The sequence below is a fragment of the Eucalyptus grandis genome, chromosome 11 (assembly GCF_016545825.1).
Source record: "Eucalyptus grandis isolate ANBG69807.140 chromosome 11, ASM1654582v1, whole genome shotgun sequence".
Classification (NCBI taxonomy): Eukaryota; Viridiplantae; Streptophyta; class Magnoliopsida; order Myrtales; family Myrtaceae; genus Eucalyptus; species Eucalyptus grandis.
Genome location: NC_052622.1, coordinates 9,719,857 through 9,739,765, shown reverse-complemented (window position 1 = coordinate 9,739,765; position 19,909 = coordinate 9,719,857). Strand labels below are relative to the sequence as shown.

The following is a 19,909-nucleotide window of genomic DNA, read 5'->3' as shown; positions in this document are numbered from 1 at the left end:
TCCCAATTTAAGGTTGTCTTCGATTTATAAAGAAACTTTTTTTTCATAAATCGATTAGTTCTCTATCGTCCAAGCATTGAAAAATCAACAAAAAAAGATTTGAAAAAGAGTTACATTCATACAAATGGCCCCCGAATTAAATAATCTAATCTAATTTTAGCAAGGACATAACACCCATCTCATCAAAATTGAGTTTCGAAGGTTACTTTCGGAATATTTAATTGATATGAGCCTCATCGTGTACGTCGAAGTCACGCAACATTCAATTAGTCTTACCTCACCAACCCCTCCGGCCTATGACTATAAGATCATCAAAAGAGAAACCCTAAAGCTATCCCGAGGGTGGTTGCCTAGGGCAGATTCAGATTGCTATGATCAAACCTTAGGCACCGTCTAACACTGCGATTTAATCATCCCTACAACTCCAAGATCTAATCAAGACGCAATCTTCTTCCCAAATATAAAAGATGATCGGATGGATGCGGATGCACGAGGGTCGTTATGAAGACGCCATCATCAAGATTCGATGGAACACGAAGCATGTGCAACTCCCACCATTATGGGGATTTCCTTTAGTCTCGGTCTGGCCAGTGCGAACCTAACGTTTCCCAAGCTGTGCTGCGTCTTAAATATGCATGCTTTTACACTAATTAAATACTAGTTGATTAGAAAAATGAATGTGATAGCTCACATCAACTGTACAAAAAGAACATTGCAGTTTCATGACATTTACAACACGAGGCCACATCGCTGCAGTCTTCTAATGTTATGGTGGATGATTAAGCGGAGGATGCCGCCAAAGCTACTAATTCCAAGACAGCATTAGACGGGCCATTCCTACAGTTTACATACAGCGGCTTTCTATCGATCTCAGCATATACATTACTCCCCTCACTGCTCCAATACGTTCACTAAAAGCCATCATTCTCGGCAAAAACAAAATTATAGGATGTCAAGAGAGTTGCACTGGTCTAGCTGGTCTAGCTCCACCGTCAAGAACATTCGCGTCATCCAAATTTGGTGGGAAGTTATTCACGTCATCTAAACTTGGCGGGAAGTTGTTGTAAGTAACTCAGCTGACTGCGGAAGAGAGCGCATCGTCCGAATCTATTTTTACCTGCAAAAGCAAAAGCAAAACTAACAGGTCCGTTAGCTACAGCAGTATAATTTAAAGACAGTAACGAAACATATTATCCACTGACGACGATAACACCTGCTTGAGATGGCTAAGAAGTGTGGCGTGTAATAATTTTTGCAGCTTCTGCCACTGTCCAGCCATGTGGTCAGACCTGGTCAACCGCTCAAGATGGCACCACAATCGCTCCACTGTTGTGTATGGGAACCAAATAGCGGATGGCCTTTTGCGGTGAATGACATGTGCAGGCCTCTGTAAAGGGTCAAAGCAATATCATCATTCATTACACAGAAAATACATCCACGCACACACACACACACACACACACACACACACACACACACACATATATGCACATGCCGACACACATGCATGGACACACACACACTCCCACTAAGTTTCTGCTTAAATATGCTGAAAAAGTAGCGTTTTCATATGGCAGCTTCTTTCAGAGATGCACAGCCCAGACAACCTGCACACGTATACAATTCAGACTAGTCCAAAGATATTGGCACTTTGTTCTTAGCTAAACATCTAATTCCTGGACGGGGGCTATCAACAGCAAAGAATTTTAGAGAAAATAGAAGTCCCACATTTTAACAAGGCTAATCTATAATTCTGGCAAGCATCCTATACCCAAATCTTCAGAACCAGATTATATTTTGACTAACAAGTCACCAATAGAAAGTCCCAGAAAAAAAGGAAAATTAGAATGGACATGATGATTCAGCCCAGGAAGTTTATGAAGCAGATTAAATGTAAAACACGCAAAACCAAAATGGAAATAAAGAACACAATTGAGTAATGAAAAGTAACAAATTCATTCGAGAAAGAAACAATCTTCCGAAAAGTATCACACAACGCAAATTACCACTGATGCAAATGATTCGATGTACTCCAGCAACAGATGTGTAGCCTCTGTGTATCTTTCGTAATCAACAAATAACTGAAACAAAGATGCTGGGTTTGATTCATTTCCAGCCATACCCCAGCTCGTGTCCTTTCTATTGCCCTGCCAAATTCATCATATTGGGAGGATGAATAATGGTTTCTAATTGTAGTGAACGTGACATCTCCATCACAGTAAGAACCAGATATATAATACACTTAAAAAAAGCACCAGATGTGCATTTATTTATAAGAAAAGAGAAGTACCAACACCTGTAAGTTAAACTAAGTGGCAAAATAAATACGGTAAAGTCAGCAACCAATAAAAGAACTTTACGTGTTAGAAGGTAAGTTGTCAAGTAGCTACCTGTACAAAAGAGGATTTCATTCAAGTTCAATATTATCAGCATGAACCACCATCAGTTGCAGATGAAAAATCTAAACTAATAATCTAAAAGACAGAATCATTGTATTTCTAGATAACACTGGCACGCCCTATGAAAGTACTTCTGTTCGAAGTCTTTTGAAGCCCCTCCACCAAAATTGTATTTGGGTAGTCTAATTTAGACAGAAAAGGTACCTTAAACATACGCACTAGCCAAAGGGGGAGTTCAATTTGAGAATCTGTACGAAGAAGAGTTTCAGCAACGACAACAGGCAATCTGGCATGAAAGTCCTTATACCTTCCCTGCAGGTAGAGAGAAAAGGCAAAATATGCACTTAATTGCTTTAGGCTATTGTATTTACCCCGAGACTTTTGTGATACGCTACCGTGTATACCTAGGATATGGACTCAACCAACTGATTTATATTTTCATAACAATAGTCTGAATGGCAATTCCAACTAAAAAGACATTCCTTCAAGATGGAAAAGAAAATGCAGGCATTTTACGTGCATCCAATTCCTATAACATTGTTGTTCCATTCATTCCAAAAATAACCACACTAGGCACATGAACTATATAGTGACCCCTATTCACATCATTTGTTGGTCCCTGCAAAAGCTAATAATGGGCATGAATTAAACCATCTAATTCCCTATCCGATTGCATTTTTTATCAACTCCAAGTGTACCAGTGACATAAGACGAGAAAAATCCCATAGTCATACATAATGTGGAAAGCCAAAACAGACACATCTCCCTAATTTGACAAGTATTGAAATCTCTTGACTCCATGTAAAACTTCACGTGGCATTAACAGTTCTCATATAAATTGTTGTCATATCATATGTAAGTGTAACGTATTGAAAATTCCCCAAGTTCAGTCACCAAGGGAGCAGAAGACAAGCTAAAGGAAGTATAGCAAGAGAGAGTGCAATGAAGATACGTACCAGATAAAGTTCAAGATTTTCCCAGTGAGAATTGCCCGTGTATTGTGGAGTTCGACTACCCATATCAGACAAACCAGGCACAGCTGCTTCATTTATTGTTGATGTCAGCAATAAACCTTGTCTTTTGAAATCTTTCCTGAAAAATAAACTCATTTTACGCACTTAACAACACTAGACTACCACTAATATATACTTTTTCTCAGGCTTTTTAGGAAGGACTCACCCGGTGACTGGTGAACCAACAGCATTGGGACAACAGTTCAATGACATAGCAGAGAAAACTCTTTCCAATTCCCTGCACAGAGGATGTTCATAATTGTAAAATCACGAGCAAAACAAGGGAAAGCATGCTATCATCCAAAAATTTCCAGATTGCACACCTTTTTAGGCCTGAATTCTTCCAAAATTTCAGGAGAACAGTAAAAGCCATATCATACAAATTTGTTTGGACCAAGATATCGACCAATTCTGAAGGAGCAGCAGGATCTCCTGGGAAAGAAGATTACAGTATAAATTACTACTTAGCTCCATTCCATGTACATCTCCCTACTTTAAAATAGAAGAAAAGCACAAAGGTAAAAGGACATCACAGCAAGCCCATGATTTCCGTGCGATATGAAGTTGTTCTATATTGACACAGGATATCTCATGTCGCCTCCATAATATTTGTATCATAAACATCAACACAACATATAAAATTTATTCAAGTCAAAGGTCAAACAACAAAATTAGATCTTTCTAGTTAAACTCATCACTCCTTTAAAAAAAACTCAAGCTAGGTAATACCCAACCATTGTGCAAGCTAATCCATTGACTTAAAATCAGACAATACCACTTAATTGAACAAAAGAATTAGGTCTCTCTCCAGGGAAGTTGACCCCTTAAGGTCAGAGATGGTAAAGAAGGCGACATAAAGCTGTCAGCCGAAGCTTCTTTGACTGTGCTGAGTTTCTAAAAGACTGATCAATAATCAGCTAAAAACCATGCTAGTACATTTTATCAAGCAAGCCAACTACTGAGATCAAATAAAGCACATGTAGTACCTGAATATGACCATTTGACATTGCTAAGTGAAAGCAAATATTCAGCTGATGTCATCACAAACTCCCTCTCAAGTTTCTCGATGTCAAGATAAGGATAATATTGGGGCTGGATGGACTTAGCAGCAGCTGAAAGCAGAAATAACAACAATTAATTGTGTCAAAATTAAAGTAAATTTTGCAGTACAGGGAAAAACATCAAAACTACCAAGCTATATGTTGTCACAAGAAGTCAAAACTATAGAAGATGAAGCATGATCATTTTAATGCAAAATGAATATGACGTTCTGTTTGATGATTTACTCTGTGGTTCAACTGCCTTTCTAGCCTTTTTACTTGGATAAGGCTCGTGCTCAAATGAGATATCCTGAGATGGCAGTTCAATCCAAGCATGTGCCGGGCGAACAAGATGCAGTGCATTGATAGCAGCAGAAAGCCCATTCAACCGTTCTTGTAATGAGAGAAGAGACTGCTGATTATCTCTTGAACTGGTTTCAGTCCTCAAACGAGCTGTGTATTGATACATATAACTCGCTGCTTTTCGCCAATTATGCCTATGCATCTCAAAAGAATAAAGAAACTTGTATGGATTTTGCCTCATCAGAATATCCGACCGCTCTGCCTGCAAATTATAAATTAAGGACCATTTCATCTCTTTATACATCTCTATAGAACAGTCAAAATACAGTTTACAAAAGGATACCTTCCAAAAGAGCTCGTGCTCAACCTTTTCCATTAAACCAATGAATGGCAGCTGACCATTACATAGAATCTACAATGTCACAATTGGAAGTAGACTTCAGAACAAGATGAAAATTTTAGCAGTCACAAAGCTATACATAAAATTGACAATATGAGTCAGAATAAGTAAACGATAAGATTAACAACCCCAACAGAAAGAAGATTCAGGGAAAAAACATTACTGAATGCACAGATCCTAACGTAAAAATGCAGGGTTCATCTTATTAATAACTAGATTTAGTCCTTTCCCATACATCATCACATTATATCATCACCATTATCCATGTGAACATTATGCTATCAGATTCTCAAAGAAGAGGATTACCTGACATGAAACAACACCCAAAAATTCAAAATTGTTTGTGGAGAAGTAACCCAACAGAATTGGTCCAAGAAACAGCAGTTTGCTGATCGTAGCAAGAACAGCTAAATTAATAAGTTATTGTTAGTAATTAAACATTTGGCACTGATATTCCTTTAGTTGGTTCTGGAGAAAACCTCTTCATTCGCAATACTTTTTTCCATTAAATAGGGAAGATAATCTCCAAAATCAAACTTAACTAATGTACTAAAAGACATTCACACCCACTACAACATTGGCCTATACCTCAAGCGGCCAACCAGCCCATTTTATCTGCCATCATGGCCCCCACTAAAGTTTGGTCCCACATCTCCACAATCATGACCATCATTACCAGTCATCACCACTGAAACTGCACCAGGCCATCACCATTGCCCCCAGCTAATATTTGTGGGTCTGGCACCTGATGGTGGTGACCACCATGATGGCAGCAACACTCCAAAACTTAAAGACTAGGAATCGTTTTTCAAAGAGCAGTTATATCTATGAACAAGTAAACATAATTTCAGCGAGGATTTTCTGTCCCCTAAACAAACTGTCACTAAATTTCACCCTTAATACATAGAATTTGTCGGAACATTTTATCATCGGTGTGTACTTCTAAGCACAATGACTACTGAGCAATATAAGGCAGAAGGAAGTAAAAAAGGACCTTCAATGCACCGTGCTCAAAAAGAACATTTATGAAACGCCTCAAGCAGATGTGTTTGCTCTCCTCGTCAGGATTTGAGATAATAGCACAATATGCATCATAGAAGTGATTAAGATCCAATGTGAACTTGAACACATTTGCCCAAAGCCGTCCGCTGATAGCTGTCGCTGATTCATTTAATGTGTCCCCATCATAACCATTGATTCCCTGATTGAGAGCTTCATCTACTTGCTCAAGTGCGGCAAAAGAAAACTGACAAGCACCTTCACTAATGTTATGTTGCTCGAAAATCTGCATGACCCATTGATAGTAATGAAGCTTCCAGGCAGCAGGTGACACAGAGTCAGCTAAAAGTAGAGTAGAACAAGTTAGTGGAGGAAGGACATAGATATCTTTTCTTCCCTGAAATTTTTAAGATATATATTTAATGCAATAACTCACAGAAACCAAGCGGTGGTAGTCCAGTTTCTGGAGATAGTTTCTGCAGGGCCTGGGCTGCACCTTTTCCAGATGAAGCTCTGACAAGAAAGCATTCAATTACAGTTCAAATATCATGACAAGCATTCCCTACTCTATTAAAGTAGTTTATGGCCAAATTGAGTGGAAGTTGCAGTTCACCAAAGTGAAGAAAGAAAAACCGTATAATAGAATCATAAGCAACAGTATTATGATTTAGGTCCTCCATTTAAATATTATACGGCCAAAAGTGGGGTTGATGAGGCCTCAAAATGTGAGTCAGTTCAAACAGAAAAAAAGACTATGGGAATAGAGCACAAAAGGCAAGAGCAGCAAGGAACTATGTTGTCAGATACACCATTTACGGATTAATTTGGCATTTTAATTGAGCCGTCATAGAAATGTAAAGTCAAACTGTGTTGACTCCAAGAATCTTCAGTAAGTCCCATAAAATTTCAGAAAGTGCACCAATATATGTCTCACTCCAAGAATCCTTGTCCAAGCAATGCAGAAAGAAAATGACACATACGAAGTACCTGAAGAAACAGCGAACAGCATCAGAGATTTTCCTCTCTTTCACAGATCCATGTAATGCACGTGCCTGATAAAGAAGGCAACATCCCAAAAGATGATGCACTATGCACCAATCACCACTTGCATCCTGCAGACTGGTAGAACTGTATTCCTTTCGGGAATGGGCTTCCACTATGCTAAGAAGAAGCTGAGAGTGCACAATGCAGGAAAAGATGGAAGTGGTTCAGAAAAATCCCTCAAAGCACATTACTAGACAAAATATTCTTTTATGTAGAAAAGTAATTAAAGAACTTTACCTCAGCAGCTTTATACTGCCCATGTCTAATCAATATTAAAGCAAGCTCAGTAGAATGACTCAAGAAAGCAGAAGAATCATCTCCATTCATGCCCCATATCATCCAGCTCGTAAATCTCCTTACAGTACTCGTAACAACTTGAGGATCAGGAAGAGACATATCAAGACCTTCAGAAAAGCTATTACTACTTAACAAAAGTATAAAGGCCAAGACAAAGTCACTTCTGCCAAGCTTTTCCTCCCATGAGCCCCTATCTGAGCTGCTATCTGGACATAAGCAGGATAATGCATAAACAATATTTTACGTCAATTCCTCAAACAAATGCAACTTTTCAAATTCAAAATGAGAAGTTAATAACAGAAAGGGAAAAGAACAGTGAAATTAGAGTCCGAAGATGGTTAAAAGATAGGTGCATCAGCGACTGGCTGCTATATTTTCAAGGAAGACTATAACACACATCCTCTAGCAGTCATGCTGTCAATTACTGATTGAGGTTCTCACCACGTTGATATCCACAATCACAGATGCTCTAGTGACAAAAAGCTAAAATAACAATACCATATTAAACAACAACAAACAGCATAAACCATTGGCAACGTTATTGATAAGTGGACAAAAGAAAGGGGGAAAAAAGAACAAGAACAAGAAAAAAAACCAACCAATCTTTAGTGATGACAGCTGACTACTGAAATCTTCAACCGCATAGGATTCAGATGGCGTAGCAGCAAAGAAATGAATAATCAGCCATTCAGCAATAATTTCTTGAATCATTGGAACCAACTCCAAACGGATTCTAGATACATCATCCTGGGACATATTGATCTGCCATCAAAAAACATGAAAATTTCTTCTTAATATATCCCTTTTTTCTCTTTTTTTAAGAATAAATAATAATTTATAAGGCAGTATACAATTCAATGCATCAGGAAGTCACAAAAAGAATGATTGGAATATATAAAAGAAGAAAACTTTCTTGTTGTTGAATTATCTCAGCAAATAATAATGAATATATAGGCAAATCTGCATCTATTGGCAAATTATAGGATGGGAAAAACTAACCTGTCCGCTTAGGTGAACAAGATAAGATAGGAACAGAAGAAGGTCTGATGCGGACTCAAACATTATCTTAGCAATTTGGGAAGTAGCCTGGACTACAATGGAAGTGCAGATATTTAAAGATACTCGATCATCCATCTCTTGTACAACCTTGTGTGGCACAAGAAGTTTTAAATAGCCTTCTACAACTTCCAACACTTTACCCCATGAGGAAGCTTTGTTGCTTAATTGATGGAGATTTAACAGGATATCAGTAGAAAATCTCCTAAAACTCTTGTGATCTATTGGGTCCTTCTCCCATGCCACATCAGATACATTGGGCAATACTCCTTTAGAACTATATCCAGTTTGCAGTGTCTTCAGTAGAGAAGAGAAAATTTCTTCAGAAGTGATTGATGGCATGCTGACAAGTACTTCATAAAGTACTGCTGAAGCTGCCTTCCCAAACTGCTGGCCAATGCTATTCATGCAGCCAAAAATTTCAGCAAGAACCTCACTCTCAACCCCATCATCTGAAGAGCTAAAACTGAACTTTATGGTATCACTTATTTCATCCGAACCTACCAAACAGCATAAACGGCAATATCATGTTAGTCATAGCAGAGAAATAGTTAAAACTGAAAAGACAACCTGAAAAGCTCTTGCTTTCTATCCAAGTAGAACAAAAGGCAGTCGGTAATATATTGACACAACTTGAAGTAAGGCATAGGTATCTGGCATACCAATGACAAATAGCTCAATTTCCTCCAATGAACGAAAGAAGGAAATTGAACTTCTGCGGACTAAACCAACTCCACCACCAGGAAGCTGAGGAAGCAACCCTAACGGAGCATTGTTCTTACACCAGTAATGAAAATAGCGGTTGCAGAAATTTTTCCAGCGATAAAAAGTTGATTGCGTCGCTTCATTGACACCCTAAAACAAATTATAATATGTCAGATCAGTAGAGTTGACAAGCTTAACATCTTTCACATTTCAGGGAGTGAGAAAGCAATATCTACACATGCAGGTGACCAAAACATAGGGGCTCAGGAACAGTTTTAAGAGCAACCTCATATTCAACCAGCAGGAGTATTTCCTTTTTCAGGCCATCAATCGTTAAAGACTCCAGCTCAGAGTCAGTCAAACACCTGTTATAATCCATCATAGTAGCACGGAGAACACTGTCATTGAAGACCCCTGGATGAAGAAGTCTATCCAAGAAGATAGATGAGAGCAAGGGAACAGCATTATCCTGCGTAAGGAAATAATGACATCATGAGCACTTTTGCACCATATGAAGCCCCAGAAGCAACAGCCTGACAACAAAACTAAACGAAAAGGGGAAAACAAAATACGGTTCCAAGTCTCTCCAATCTAAGAACTTAGATTGTGAGCCTTGTCAATTAGGAAAGCACAGTCATGTGAACAAACATGCCAGCAAACCTTATTTGGTTCATACTGATGTTTGGGGCCAAGTCATATCAGGTCAAAATTGGGTTTAGTCACTTTGAAATTTTAGTTGATGATTGTTCAAGAACTATGCGACTGTCTAATGGAAAAACATCTTTCTTGACTTTATTGTAACTTTACAGTTTTACGCCAAGATAAGAATCCCATTTGGTGTATTAATTCATGTTGCGACAAAGTGATAATGCTCAAGAGTATAAGGTTACCTCAATATTCTTGTACAGGGCATCTTTGTAATTACCTCATGTACAAATTTTGCTAGACCAATACTAAATGGTCTAAAAGCTTAAGTTGTTAGGTGAAGGTAAAGTTTAACATATAGATATCCTAATACTCCTCCTTAAGCATAGCTTGGATTTTGCCCAAAACTGAAGCACGGACATACAGATGGCGAGCCAAATAAGGGGTTTGAGAATTTTAAACTCAAAGACCTCATACTTTGATACCATGTAAAAATTTTCTGAGACCACTGTCATCAAATTCTAAATTCCTAAGCTTATAGATGAAGGCATGCTCTAATATTAAATATTCTAACAATGTGCAATACGCTACAAATGTATAAAAGGGGGACATTTAATTAACACATTTAACACATTCAAATGATGGATTTCTCCTCTTGTAAATGGTTTGCAAGTAGAAGAAAAGCACAGAATGGCCATCAGGGATTCTTGAACATGGCGTGATTTAAGGATGACAGAAGAAAGAGCAGAGAATCAACTCTAGATAATAAGTGACGAGATGTTAAGAACTATCATTCAATGGAACTGTACCTTCATTAACGGTGACAATGAACATGTAATCCAAAGAAGATCATCTGAAAAACGTTCAGGACTTTGAAATAGCTGATCCGCAACAAATTCTTCCTGCAGTGTATAACAGAATTCTTCCTCCCTACAAACAAGATAGATGTCACAGTGGACATTGAAGTATATAACAAAAAAACAATGTTACATTTAATGCATGAGATCATACAGAACATTCAAGAAGACATCACCATTAACCCAAATTATGCCCCAATGTCACCCCACATGACACAATAAAAGAAAGCTGCACAAGAGAATTAATCCCTTTTTCGAAGAAGTATTTTCCTAATACTCCTTTGAATGGAGGCAGGATGATCTATACTACAATACTATAAGCTATAAGTATGGTAGCATCTATCTACAAAATCATTGCCGAAGTCCTGGAAATGAAGTAAAACTAGCTATTCAGGTAAGACAGTTCCGAATGCCTTTTCCAGGTAAAACAGCTATTCAGGCTTGTTTTATTGTAAATTGACGTGCGAAAAGCCTAGGACCATCCCTCATGATAATGTAACATCTCTGAGAGAATTGGGCTCCATGATGCTGAGGACCTTTAGGATTACCAAAAGGAAAGAAAGAGCTTTTCAGAGTCAAGATCTAATTTGCTTGACATAAAAAAAGTAAATTTTAATAGTTCATTAGGTATGTTAGACTCTCCTTCTCAATAAGGGTGGGCTCCCATCCATATACTCCTTAAAATTTGTTTTCAAAAAGTATGATGAAGATATGTTGCATCTTCACACAAGCATTCATCTGCATAATTTTCAGTCATCAATCGCAGCTCTGGTCGAATTCATCTTTTCCGAAGGCTTACACAAAAGGCGACCAATCACCAGGTGCCCTATTTAGCAAAATGCAGAACGAAGCAAATGTCGAGGGACTGCCAGCATGCTTTGGGTAGCAGGGACAACCCACATATGTCAGCATCAAATTCTTGCCTTTTTTATCAATAAAAATATTCCATTAAGAGGCACCAAGGGGATGCCAACCCATTTTCAAAATGATTTACAGGGTAAGGAGTCCAGGAGGTTGATGATAGCATTTACATCAAGTCCACGCTGTGTGAACCAAAATTTCCAAGTAAAAAGATAAGAAACCACAATTTTTACCTAATGGCTGTCAAAGTTAGTGAAAATTCTCCAATTCCTCTCCCTCCAAATCAGCCAAAAAGTCGCTAAAGGGATCAAAGGACTCATCTCTCCATTCTCTTTGGTAGAACAGATGCCCAACCAAGCTCTAAGCTCCTTTGCTGCCAGCCACACTAACCCACTAAATAGCCAGTACTGACATGACCAGAGTTTTCTCACAGCTATCTTGGTTAACACGCTTTAGGGCCTCTTGGTGAGTCTCAGGTTGTTCCTCTACTAGTCAGAAACTGAACAAATAGCTACAGTCTTGACTAGAACAAATCATGTTTAATGACCGTGATCTGGCTTGATCCACTATAGGTGCCTCTTGATGTGTCAGGTTGTACTTTTACCGGTCAGAAACTGAGCTGATAGCTGGTGTCTTGAATTGAAGAAAGACACTAGAAGAAGCCCGGGATCTCTCACAGTATACAAAGCCTTCAGTAGGAACAAAATTCAGAGAACTAGCAAGACAATTATTGGAGAACTAGGAAGAACGCGAGACACACCTCACAAGATCATCAACTTTCTCAAAATTTTGTCATTATTTATTAATTATAGCTAAGATGGACTGTCATACTGATCCATGACTAGAATAAAAGTCATCATAGGATAAGATTCCTCTCAAAAATTAATATCAGTATGTAATACGATTAAAGTTAGTTATGGTTTATGACAAGCTTTCTATTTCTAGTCAATTAAGATCCAATTCTATGTGGCCAAGGATTTTATTAGAGCTTATAAGTATGTAGTTCTTCTAATTAAGATAATAGATGTTGATCATTGAATAACATTGAACTTTCAGCAAATGTTTGCTTTGGATTATGTGCTGCAATTTCGTTTTCTTAATGCAATAACTAAGGACCCAAAATGAGAATCTTTGGAAGCTTTTTTGTGACACTTAAAAGAAATTTAGCCTTTTCATTAAAAAAATCTTTTTATACTGTCTCAACTAATCTGAATCAAATCTTTAGTTTATAAATCCAATTTTCTGCAATGCTCCAACCAATTTTGGTCAGAAATATTATGGTACTCTCCGTGGCTACTATTGAAAGCCAGAAAAAATATTTCCAGATCATATACTATTTAATCATATTGTCAAACATCAAAAGGATGGCTGGATAAAAGAGATCTTGCCCTTAAAGGGGATTGACCACATCACGAGATCAGCACATGTCAGAAGTTGATATACATGCTATGCTAGACCTATCAGACTCAACATTTTGTAAATGACATGGAGAGTGGGCCAGAATCCCCTTGGTGCCACTTTAAATTCTTTTATTGGTTAAAAGAAATTAACAAACTGAATTATGGTCACATTTTATTGCTAAGTACAGGTTTCCTACAACACTCACACTACCTGCATAACCAGTCCCAAGACCAGATAAAGGAGGGGAGAGGTGCATTAGATGGCTACCTCACAGCCATCACTCCCAATTTTTCCCAGTCAAGCCCTTATGAAAATGTAATTGCACAAAAGCCAGATATGTCTAGAAGCAGCGACTGTGGAGCCCAAAAGCAGTGAAAATTGGGCAAGAACCACCTTATCACTGTCCAGAAGTAGAGTTAAATGAACAAGGGTTCTGCCATCTCACTCAATGAGTGACGAAACATGGTAGTCATCAAGTAGGGATTTGTTTGATAATTGGGAGTGTCGAAACCTTGTCAGCCAAAGCAATACACTAAGGTAAAAATAGTGAATGTTGGTATGTGTCTCTAAGAAGCTAAGCGGATTAATGCTGAGGAAAATAATCTCAAGAGTATGATTTCTGCATAAACAGATCATAAACAGTGTTGAAATCTCATCGATAAGACTTTGAAGGATGGCAATGTCAATGTTAAAAGGATCGATGATAGAACTATCATTCAAGATGATGGAAGAAAATAAATTTTCAATCTTTTTAGGATTTAACACCTCAAATTTGCTAGGATAGAGCCAATTTTGATGTACAACAATGCTTTAACAATGAATCCAAAAAATTTATAAAAAAATGCTTAATGATATGGTAAATTAAAATGAGGCGAACTTACACATCAGTATTAGCATGAAACAAGCAACGATATACCAAACCATTTTCTTTCAAAATCCACATATCATCTGAAGAAAGTTTGGCATCAATACATCCTCCCTAGCAATCATAGTGAACAAAATTAGTGCCAGAAAAATAAGTCAGAGAGTGGGAAACAAGCAGCATGACGCTAATGTTTAAGACTCAAAAATATTATAATAATAAAAGAACAAAAAGGCAACAAAGCCTGTGTACCTCCTCAAACTGGATGTTCTGGATTAAAATTTTCACTGACAAGATGGACCTCTCCCCGATGCCAAAATGAATACCATATACATCTATAGTCTCCATGGTATCTTCCTTCAAAGATACATCAAGAACAGCTGAAGCAAGTGAATCTCAAAAAAGAAACTATTGCCAACTTTAACAATAATCATTTAATATCTGAATATTCAAATGAGGGGGAAAAACCTCATGAAGAAAAACACGTAGTCTATCGGTCCCAGACTCCACGTTACTATCACTCATCAAAATGATGCAACCAGAAAATCCATGTCTTGTCATCTTTGAAAATTTAAAGATAGATACATAGATGTGGGTATATCTTTGTTTTATGGCTACCATATTTCATTAACAGGACAAGCTCACAACTCCAGCATGATTTATTGATACAAATGTTATACCCACAGAAGACAAAAATACAAAAAGCAGAAATGCATATGAGTTAAACAGAGAGGAAAAGAGCCATCAGTGAGATATTTAATTGCTATAGCAGAGGACTATGTTTCAGACAACCACAATTGACAGAGCAACAATGATCGCACTGGTGATTCAACCACTGAAGTATTGATGAAAGGCTTCTACAGGGGTAGAATGGTCCCAAAAGACTAACAGAACCTATCCAACCTTCTCAAGACCCTTTGTTCGCAACCCCAGAATATAAGGGACAATATTGTACGGTGACCACATACAGTCTCGTTTTTTATCAAGAGAAAAAACAAGCTGATGTGAAGTACTTTACTGTAGGAATACTGAAATGCATAGTTTGGTCCAACTATGTTGATGATGCCACCAAAGCAAATCTACCTATAGTTTGATCATTGGCATTTCTCCTCTAAATGCCACTATTGCTGGCATGACCTTCACTACCAGAAAAATTCCTTACCATAGCACTTCCAGTAAAAATCTGATGCCATTAGAAGATGTAATGCTTTTAGTTGAAGATACATACCATATTGTTCCTGTACAGGATGGCAAAAGGAATTATATTCATCTCATCATTTGCATCACCCACCCACAATTTTTTCAATATGACTCCTGATAATAGAAAGATAAACATCAAAAAGAGAGACCATATGAAATGTTTTGACAGATATAATCTCTATACAAAGCAAATAAACAAGTAAAAAGCATACCTACAAAGAAAACATGGAAAACAAAGAGGAATACCTGGTGATGACGGGATGTTTAGCGTATGACTCAAAACTCTGCTATGGAGAAAGAGATCCCATACTCGTAATAGTCCATCTGAATGAAGAGCAAAAACAAGTTTTTTCCCATGCATATCCCGCATCACCAAATCCTGCACAGCCCCCACTGGCTTAACCCTGCGTGCCATAATTATGTCTCTCTAATTACTCTGTGCTATCAAACTGTCTGTGATATGATCGTAAATGTAGATGATTTAAAAAAAAAAAAAAATGCCTCATCATTCACCAAATGAGTCAAGCAAGGAGTAAGACGGAAAATCTACAAAAATGAGCACAAATTATGAACTTGAATGACGCAGTAAATTTACTCTAATGCACTTATAAATCTAAGATAATAGACAACTTATTCTCTCTCCTTCATTTGTGGGAATGCTGGGTCCTTGAAGCTTGAAGAACACAATGTACTCCAAAAGGCAAAAAAGAGATGGGTATATAAAGAAATAAAGGGTGTCTGGATGCACAAGGCTCCTTGTACTGCCGAAATCTAGGGAGGAGTTGATGTAGGCAGTCTTACCCCTGGCCCGTAATGCTATTTCCACGATTGAGCTCGTAATCTCAAGCCAAATGGAGAGCCTCTTTACCGCTATAGCTCACCCCCAAGAAAAGGGATATCGACAAACTTTGGATTCTAAGAGGTAAGGTTCTAAAGAAAGGTACTTGTTATGCAAAATCAACTATTTGTTTATAGCTACAATGGCAAGGTTTTTCACTCTTACAAGGAAAAGAATTCGCAGCAAAGGATGCATTATATAAAGCCAGATAAAGCAAGCTCCTGATCTTCCATCAATTTCTCTACCCATTCATCCAGTGGGTTGTACCTACACCTCTTCCATAAGCTATCGCAACCATTAAATGGCAATATTTGTCGCATAACAAAGTTCTATTATTAAAGGTACTCAGGGGTTCCACCCCTATACAAAACAACTTCAGAGGGGATGTCTCCCATATGTAAAAATTAGGAACAACCGGTCATTTTTATTAATTTTAATTAGCTAAAAGTATGACATTGACCTTTCCCATTATACCAAAAGTGAAGAGTCTACAACCACTAATCTTTAAGAGAGTCATAAGAGGATACTTAAAAGATCTCTTGTTTTTTTACTTTCCAAATGAGCCAAAAAAACAACCACAGGAAAATCATAGTCCAAATCTGTCTGATCCATCTACCGTACAAAAGCAGATGGTCCACACTCTCTCCGTCATTCCTAAAAGAATTTATCTCTTAACCAACAGTTTCCCTGTTTTTTGGAGGCTGTCCAATGTTAAAAAGTGTACCCAAGCGGCTTACAAAGGAAAAAAGGAGACCTTCAGAGGAACCTTCACCTTCCAAAAACCTTCCACCAGAAAGACCCATTTTGTTGTAATTGAGTCAACACAAGATTCATGTACGACATTTGAGAAAGCCTCCAACTGCCCACATTGGGCCTGATGTAAGAAATCAGTCTGCCAAACCACCTCTCCATTATTAGAAGACCAACACTCAGCCAAAGTAGCACCCTCGTTCCTTGCTAAGGCAAATAAGTGAGGAAACATATCCTTCAAGGCAACATCTCCACACCATCACTCAGTCCACAATAAGGTTTTTCTACCATTGCCTACTTTAATTAAAATTCTGCTTCTGAAATAATCCGAACCATGACTTATAAGCCTCCAAGCCCTACTCCATGCGATTTCCCATTTATCTTAGCAATCCATCATTGCTCATCCAAAACACACAATAAGCACCCTCCTCCAAAAACTCACGCTCTCTCCAAATCAAACCTCCACAGACATTTTCTCTGTGAAGCTTTATCAAAAGATAACAAAGATATGCCTTGTCATCTCTTACAAAACGGTTGTTTTACAACTTTCATATGGCCAAAAAGTATTTAGGACTATCATCCCAATCTCCCCAGAGAAACTTCTTATGTATTCTCTTTATTCTTTTCACCACTGAGATAGAGACAAAGAGAACTCAATTCTTAACACAGCTACAAGAAAGAAATTCATGAACACCACTTGAGGTTAGGTGAAACTATAAGAGCAATGTGAAGTGTCCCATATGGATAAACTACTTTCCCAAACTTTGAGTTCAATATTTTGCGCATTGTTCATCTGACTCCTTTCAACGAGGATTTGTTATTGTTTCTATGAACACACAATATCAAGGTGAAGGCGAGTCTAATCATAGTTTGGTCATCAGGAATCATTCTTAAGGAAAACTAACTTTGTAGTACACTGTAGAACTCAGGTAATCATGTAGTGGAACTGCGGTAACTATAACTCCAAAGTGAACTAACTAGGCATGTTGTTGATTCTCTCATGTGGTGCATTTGATAAAAAACGCAACAGAAGATTGTTTCAGAATCTTTGACCTTTTCTGTGTCGGTACTCTTCTATTCAGCTTTGGAAATATTGTTAAAATTCCTTATAGCATTGTGACATTTTACTTTCGTCAATCATTTTTCTTTCTTTTGTCCTGGTACAATTCTAATGTACTGAAATATTTTCAATTGATTAAATCCTCTGTTATCTATCAAATAAATAAATAATGTAACCCTAATCATTGCCAACAAACCCTGTGAATACGCAACTCAGCACTACAGTGGTCTTAAACTATCAAGGTAAAGACAACAAGCAACCATATGAAGATACACAATCTTGTGTGCTTGAAAAATTTCCTGCTAGCCAACATCATGACATAATTATCACAATGCCCATGACCATAAGATATCCAACTCCAGCTAAACAAATTTTATATATATAGATATCCAAGTACATCTCAGCCTGATAAATAAATTCCACCCCAAATTACACACCAACTTTACGTGAAAGGGAGAGCGGCCCTCTGGGCCTTGGTTCTCTTGAATATGTATGATTTGAAAAAGGATTGAGTACCTTGACATGAAACCCAACAGTCGTCCGATTCCAGAATCATCTCGCAGCTCTTGCAGAAACCCTAGGGAAGAAGAGGGATATCAGACAGAAAGCTTCATTACTGTACCACTATTAGACCGATAGCAAAATAAGCCTAAATCGACATGAAACCAAAGTAAAGCTGCACAATAGAAATTACACTCCAGTGCCACTGGAAACAGGAAGGATTATTAACCAATGACACGATGCAAGATCATGGACAGTGAGAGCTCACAGACTATCTCATGCACAGCCAAATTGAAAAGCAGAGAAACAGCCAGATTGATACCAGGGACAATTGGATTAACGCTGCCCAGCTTTAGAGAGACGAGAGACCCATCATCGGCGCCAAGCAAAAGACATCCTGAAGTCGCCACAATGCTCGTGATCCTTCCCCGGCTAAAGAAGGTCCGGACATCGAGCTCGAAAATATCATTCGCCGGGAAGACGGAGGAAGGAGCCGAGGCATATCTCGATACGTGCCGAAGCTGGAACAGGTACGCGACCCCGGAGACGGTCATCGCATAGAGCAGGTAAGGGCTCCGAGAACCCGAATTCGACTGCAAACAGAGACCACACGGGACGAAACGAGTCAAAATTAGTGACAAAATGACTTGAAGGAGTGGAGAAAACAGAAAGCGAAGAAGAGAGATGACCTCATTGGGGCAGACGAAGGCGAAAGGAGAGAGCGCGTCGGAGAACAGAATCCGGAGCCCGGTCTTCGGGAGCTCCTGCTGCGGCGAGACGTGGAGCAGCTCGAGCGCGTGAGGCGACGCCTTGTGGATTCTCCTGCCATAGCAACAACCTGCCGATTACCACCTCTTCTTCTTCTTCTTCTTCCTCCTCCTAAGCTAGAGAGAGAGAGAGGTACCAGATGAGATAAGAGGGAGGATCGGCGAGGGCGGAGCAGGCGGCGTAATCCTCGGGGAGAGGAGCGGAGGCGCTGCGGCCGGCGGCGGAGGAGGAAGGGACGGAGAGCTCGATCCACTTGACGGAGTCGCCGCCGACGACGGGGACCTCCGTCCCGACCAGCCCCATGGTCTCTCCGACGGGCGACCGGGAGTCGCGCAGCGGCTAAAACCCTACCGGGCGGCGGCGGCGGCGGCGGCGAGTGGCGGCGGAGGAGTCAGTTCGCCGGGGGGAAGAAGCTGCGGGGAGTGGCGGCGACCGAGTGAAGAAGAAAGTGAGGGAGGGAGGGAAATTTTCGGAATCGAAAAGTGACCGAGTTTTCGGTGTTGTCAGGCCCATCTATCAAGCCCAGGCCCATTAGTGTACCCCAACAATCTCTTCTTCCGAGTGAAGATGAGGAATTCCCTCTCTATCGAAAAAAAGCAAAGATGAGGGGAAAATTAGGGAGCTCGCGGTAGCGAAGGTAGACACCACATCAAAACTTCGATTTTAACTATTACCGAGAGTCGGGTAATCTCTCTCCCAAAGGAGTCAGTTCGCAGGGGAAGAAGCTGCGGGGAGTGGTGGTGACCGAGTGAAGGAGGAAAGTGAGGGGAGGGAGGGAAATTTTCGGAATCGAAAAGTGACCGAGTTTTCGGTGTTGTCAGGCCCATTTATCAAGCCCAAGGCCCATTAGTGTACGGCCCATCAATCTCTTCTTCGCTTTTTTTACTAGCTTTGACTTTTGAGATGATGT

The 19,909-nt window shown here is 39.1% G+C and overlaps 1 protein-coding gene across 1 annotated transcript; it reads right to left on the bottom strand.

The window, feature by feature from the left end:
• Positions 1-647: 647 nt before the first annotated feature.
• Positions 648-19,440, bottom strand: LOC104452429 (nuclear pore complex protein NUP160). The gene is made up of 27 exons (XM_010066897.3): positions 19,136-19,440; positions 18,921-19,053; positions 18,554-18,824; positions 18,247-18,307; positions 15,329-15,486; positions 15,111-15,196; positions 14,135-14,239; positions 13,902-13,999; positions 10,711-10,831; positions 9,543-9,725; positions 9,214-9,406; positions 8,495-9,051; positions 8,095-8,257; positions 7,436-7,701; positions 7,142-7,326; positions 6,591-6,667; positions 6,150-6,496; positions 5,099-5,167; positions 4,699-5,017; positions 4,399-4,524; positions 3,736-3,844; positions 3,579-3,650; positions 3,356-3,491; positions 2,604-2,711; positions 2,007-2,147; positions 1,214-1,387; positions 648-1,117 (listed from the first exon to the last, which is right to left on the bottom strand). Exons 1-27 carry the CDS (start codon positions 19,300-19,302, stop codon positions 1,073-1,075), a joined length of 4,470 nt encoding a protein of 1,489 aa, XP_010065199.2. The 5' UTR covers positions 19,303-19,440; the 3' UTR covers positions 648-1,072.
• Between the last annotated feature and the right edge of the window lie 469 nt (positions 19,441-19,909).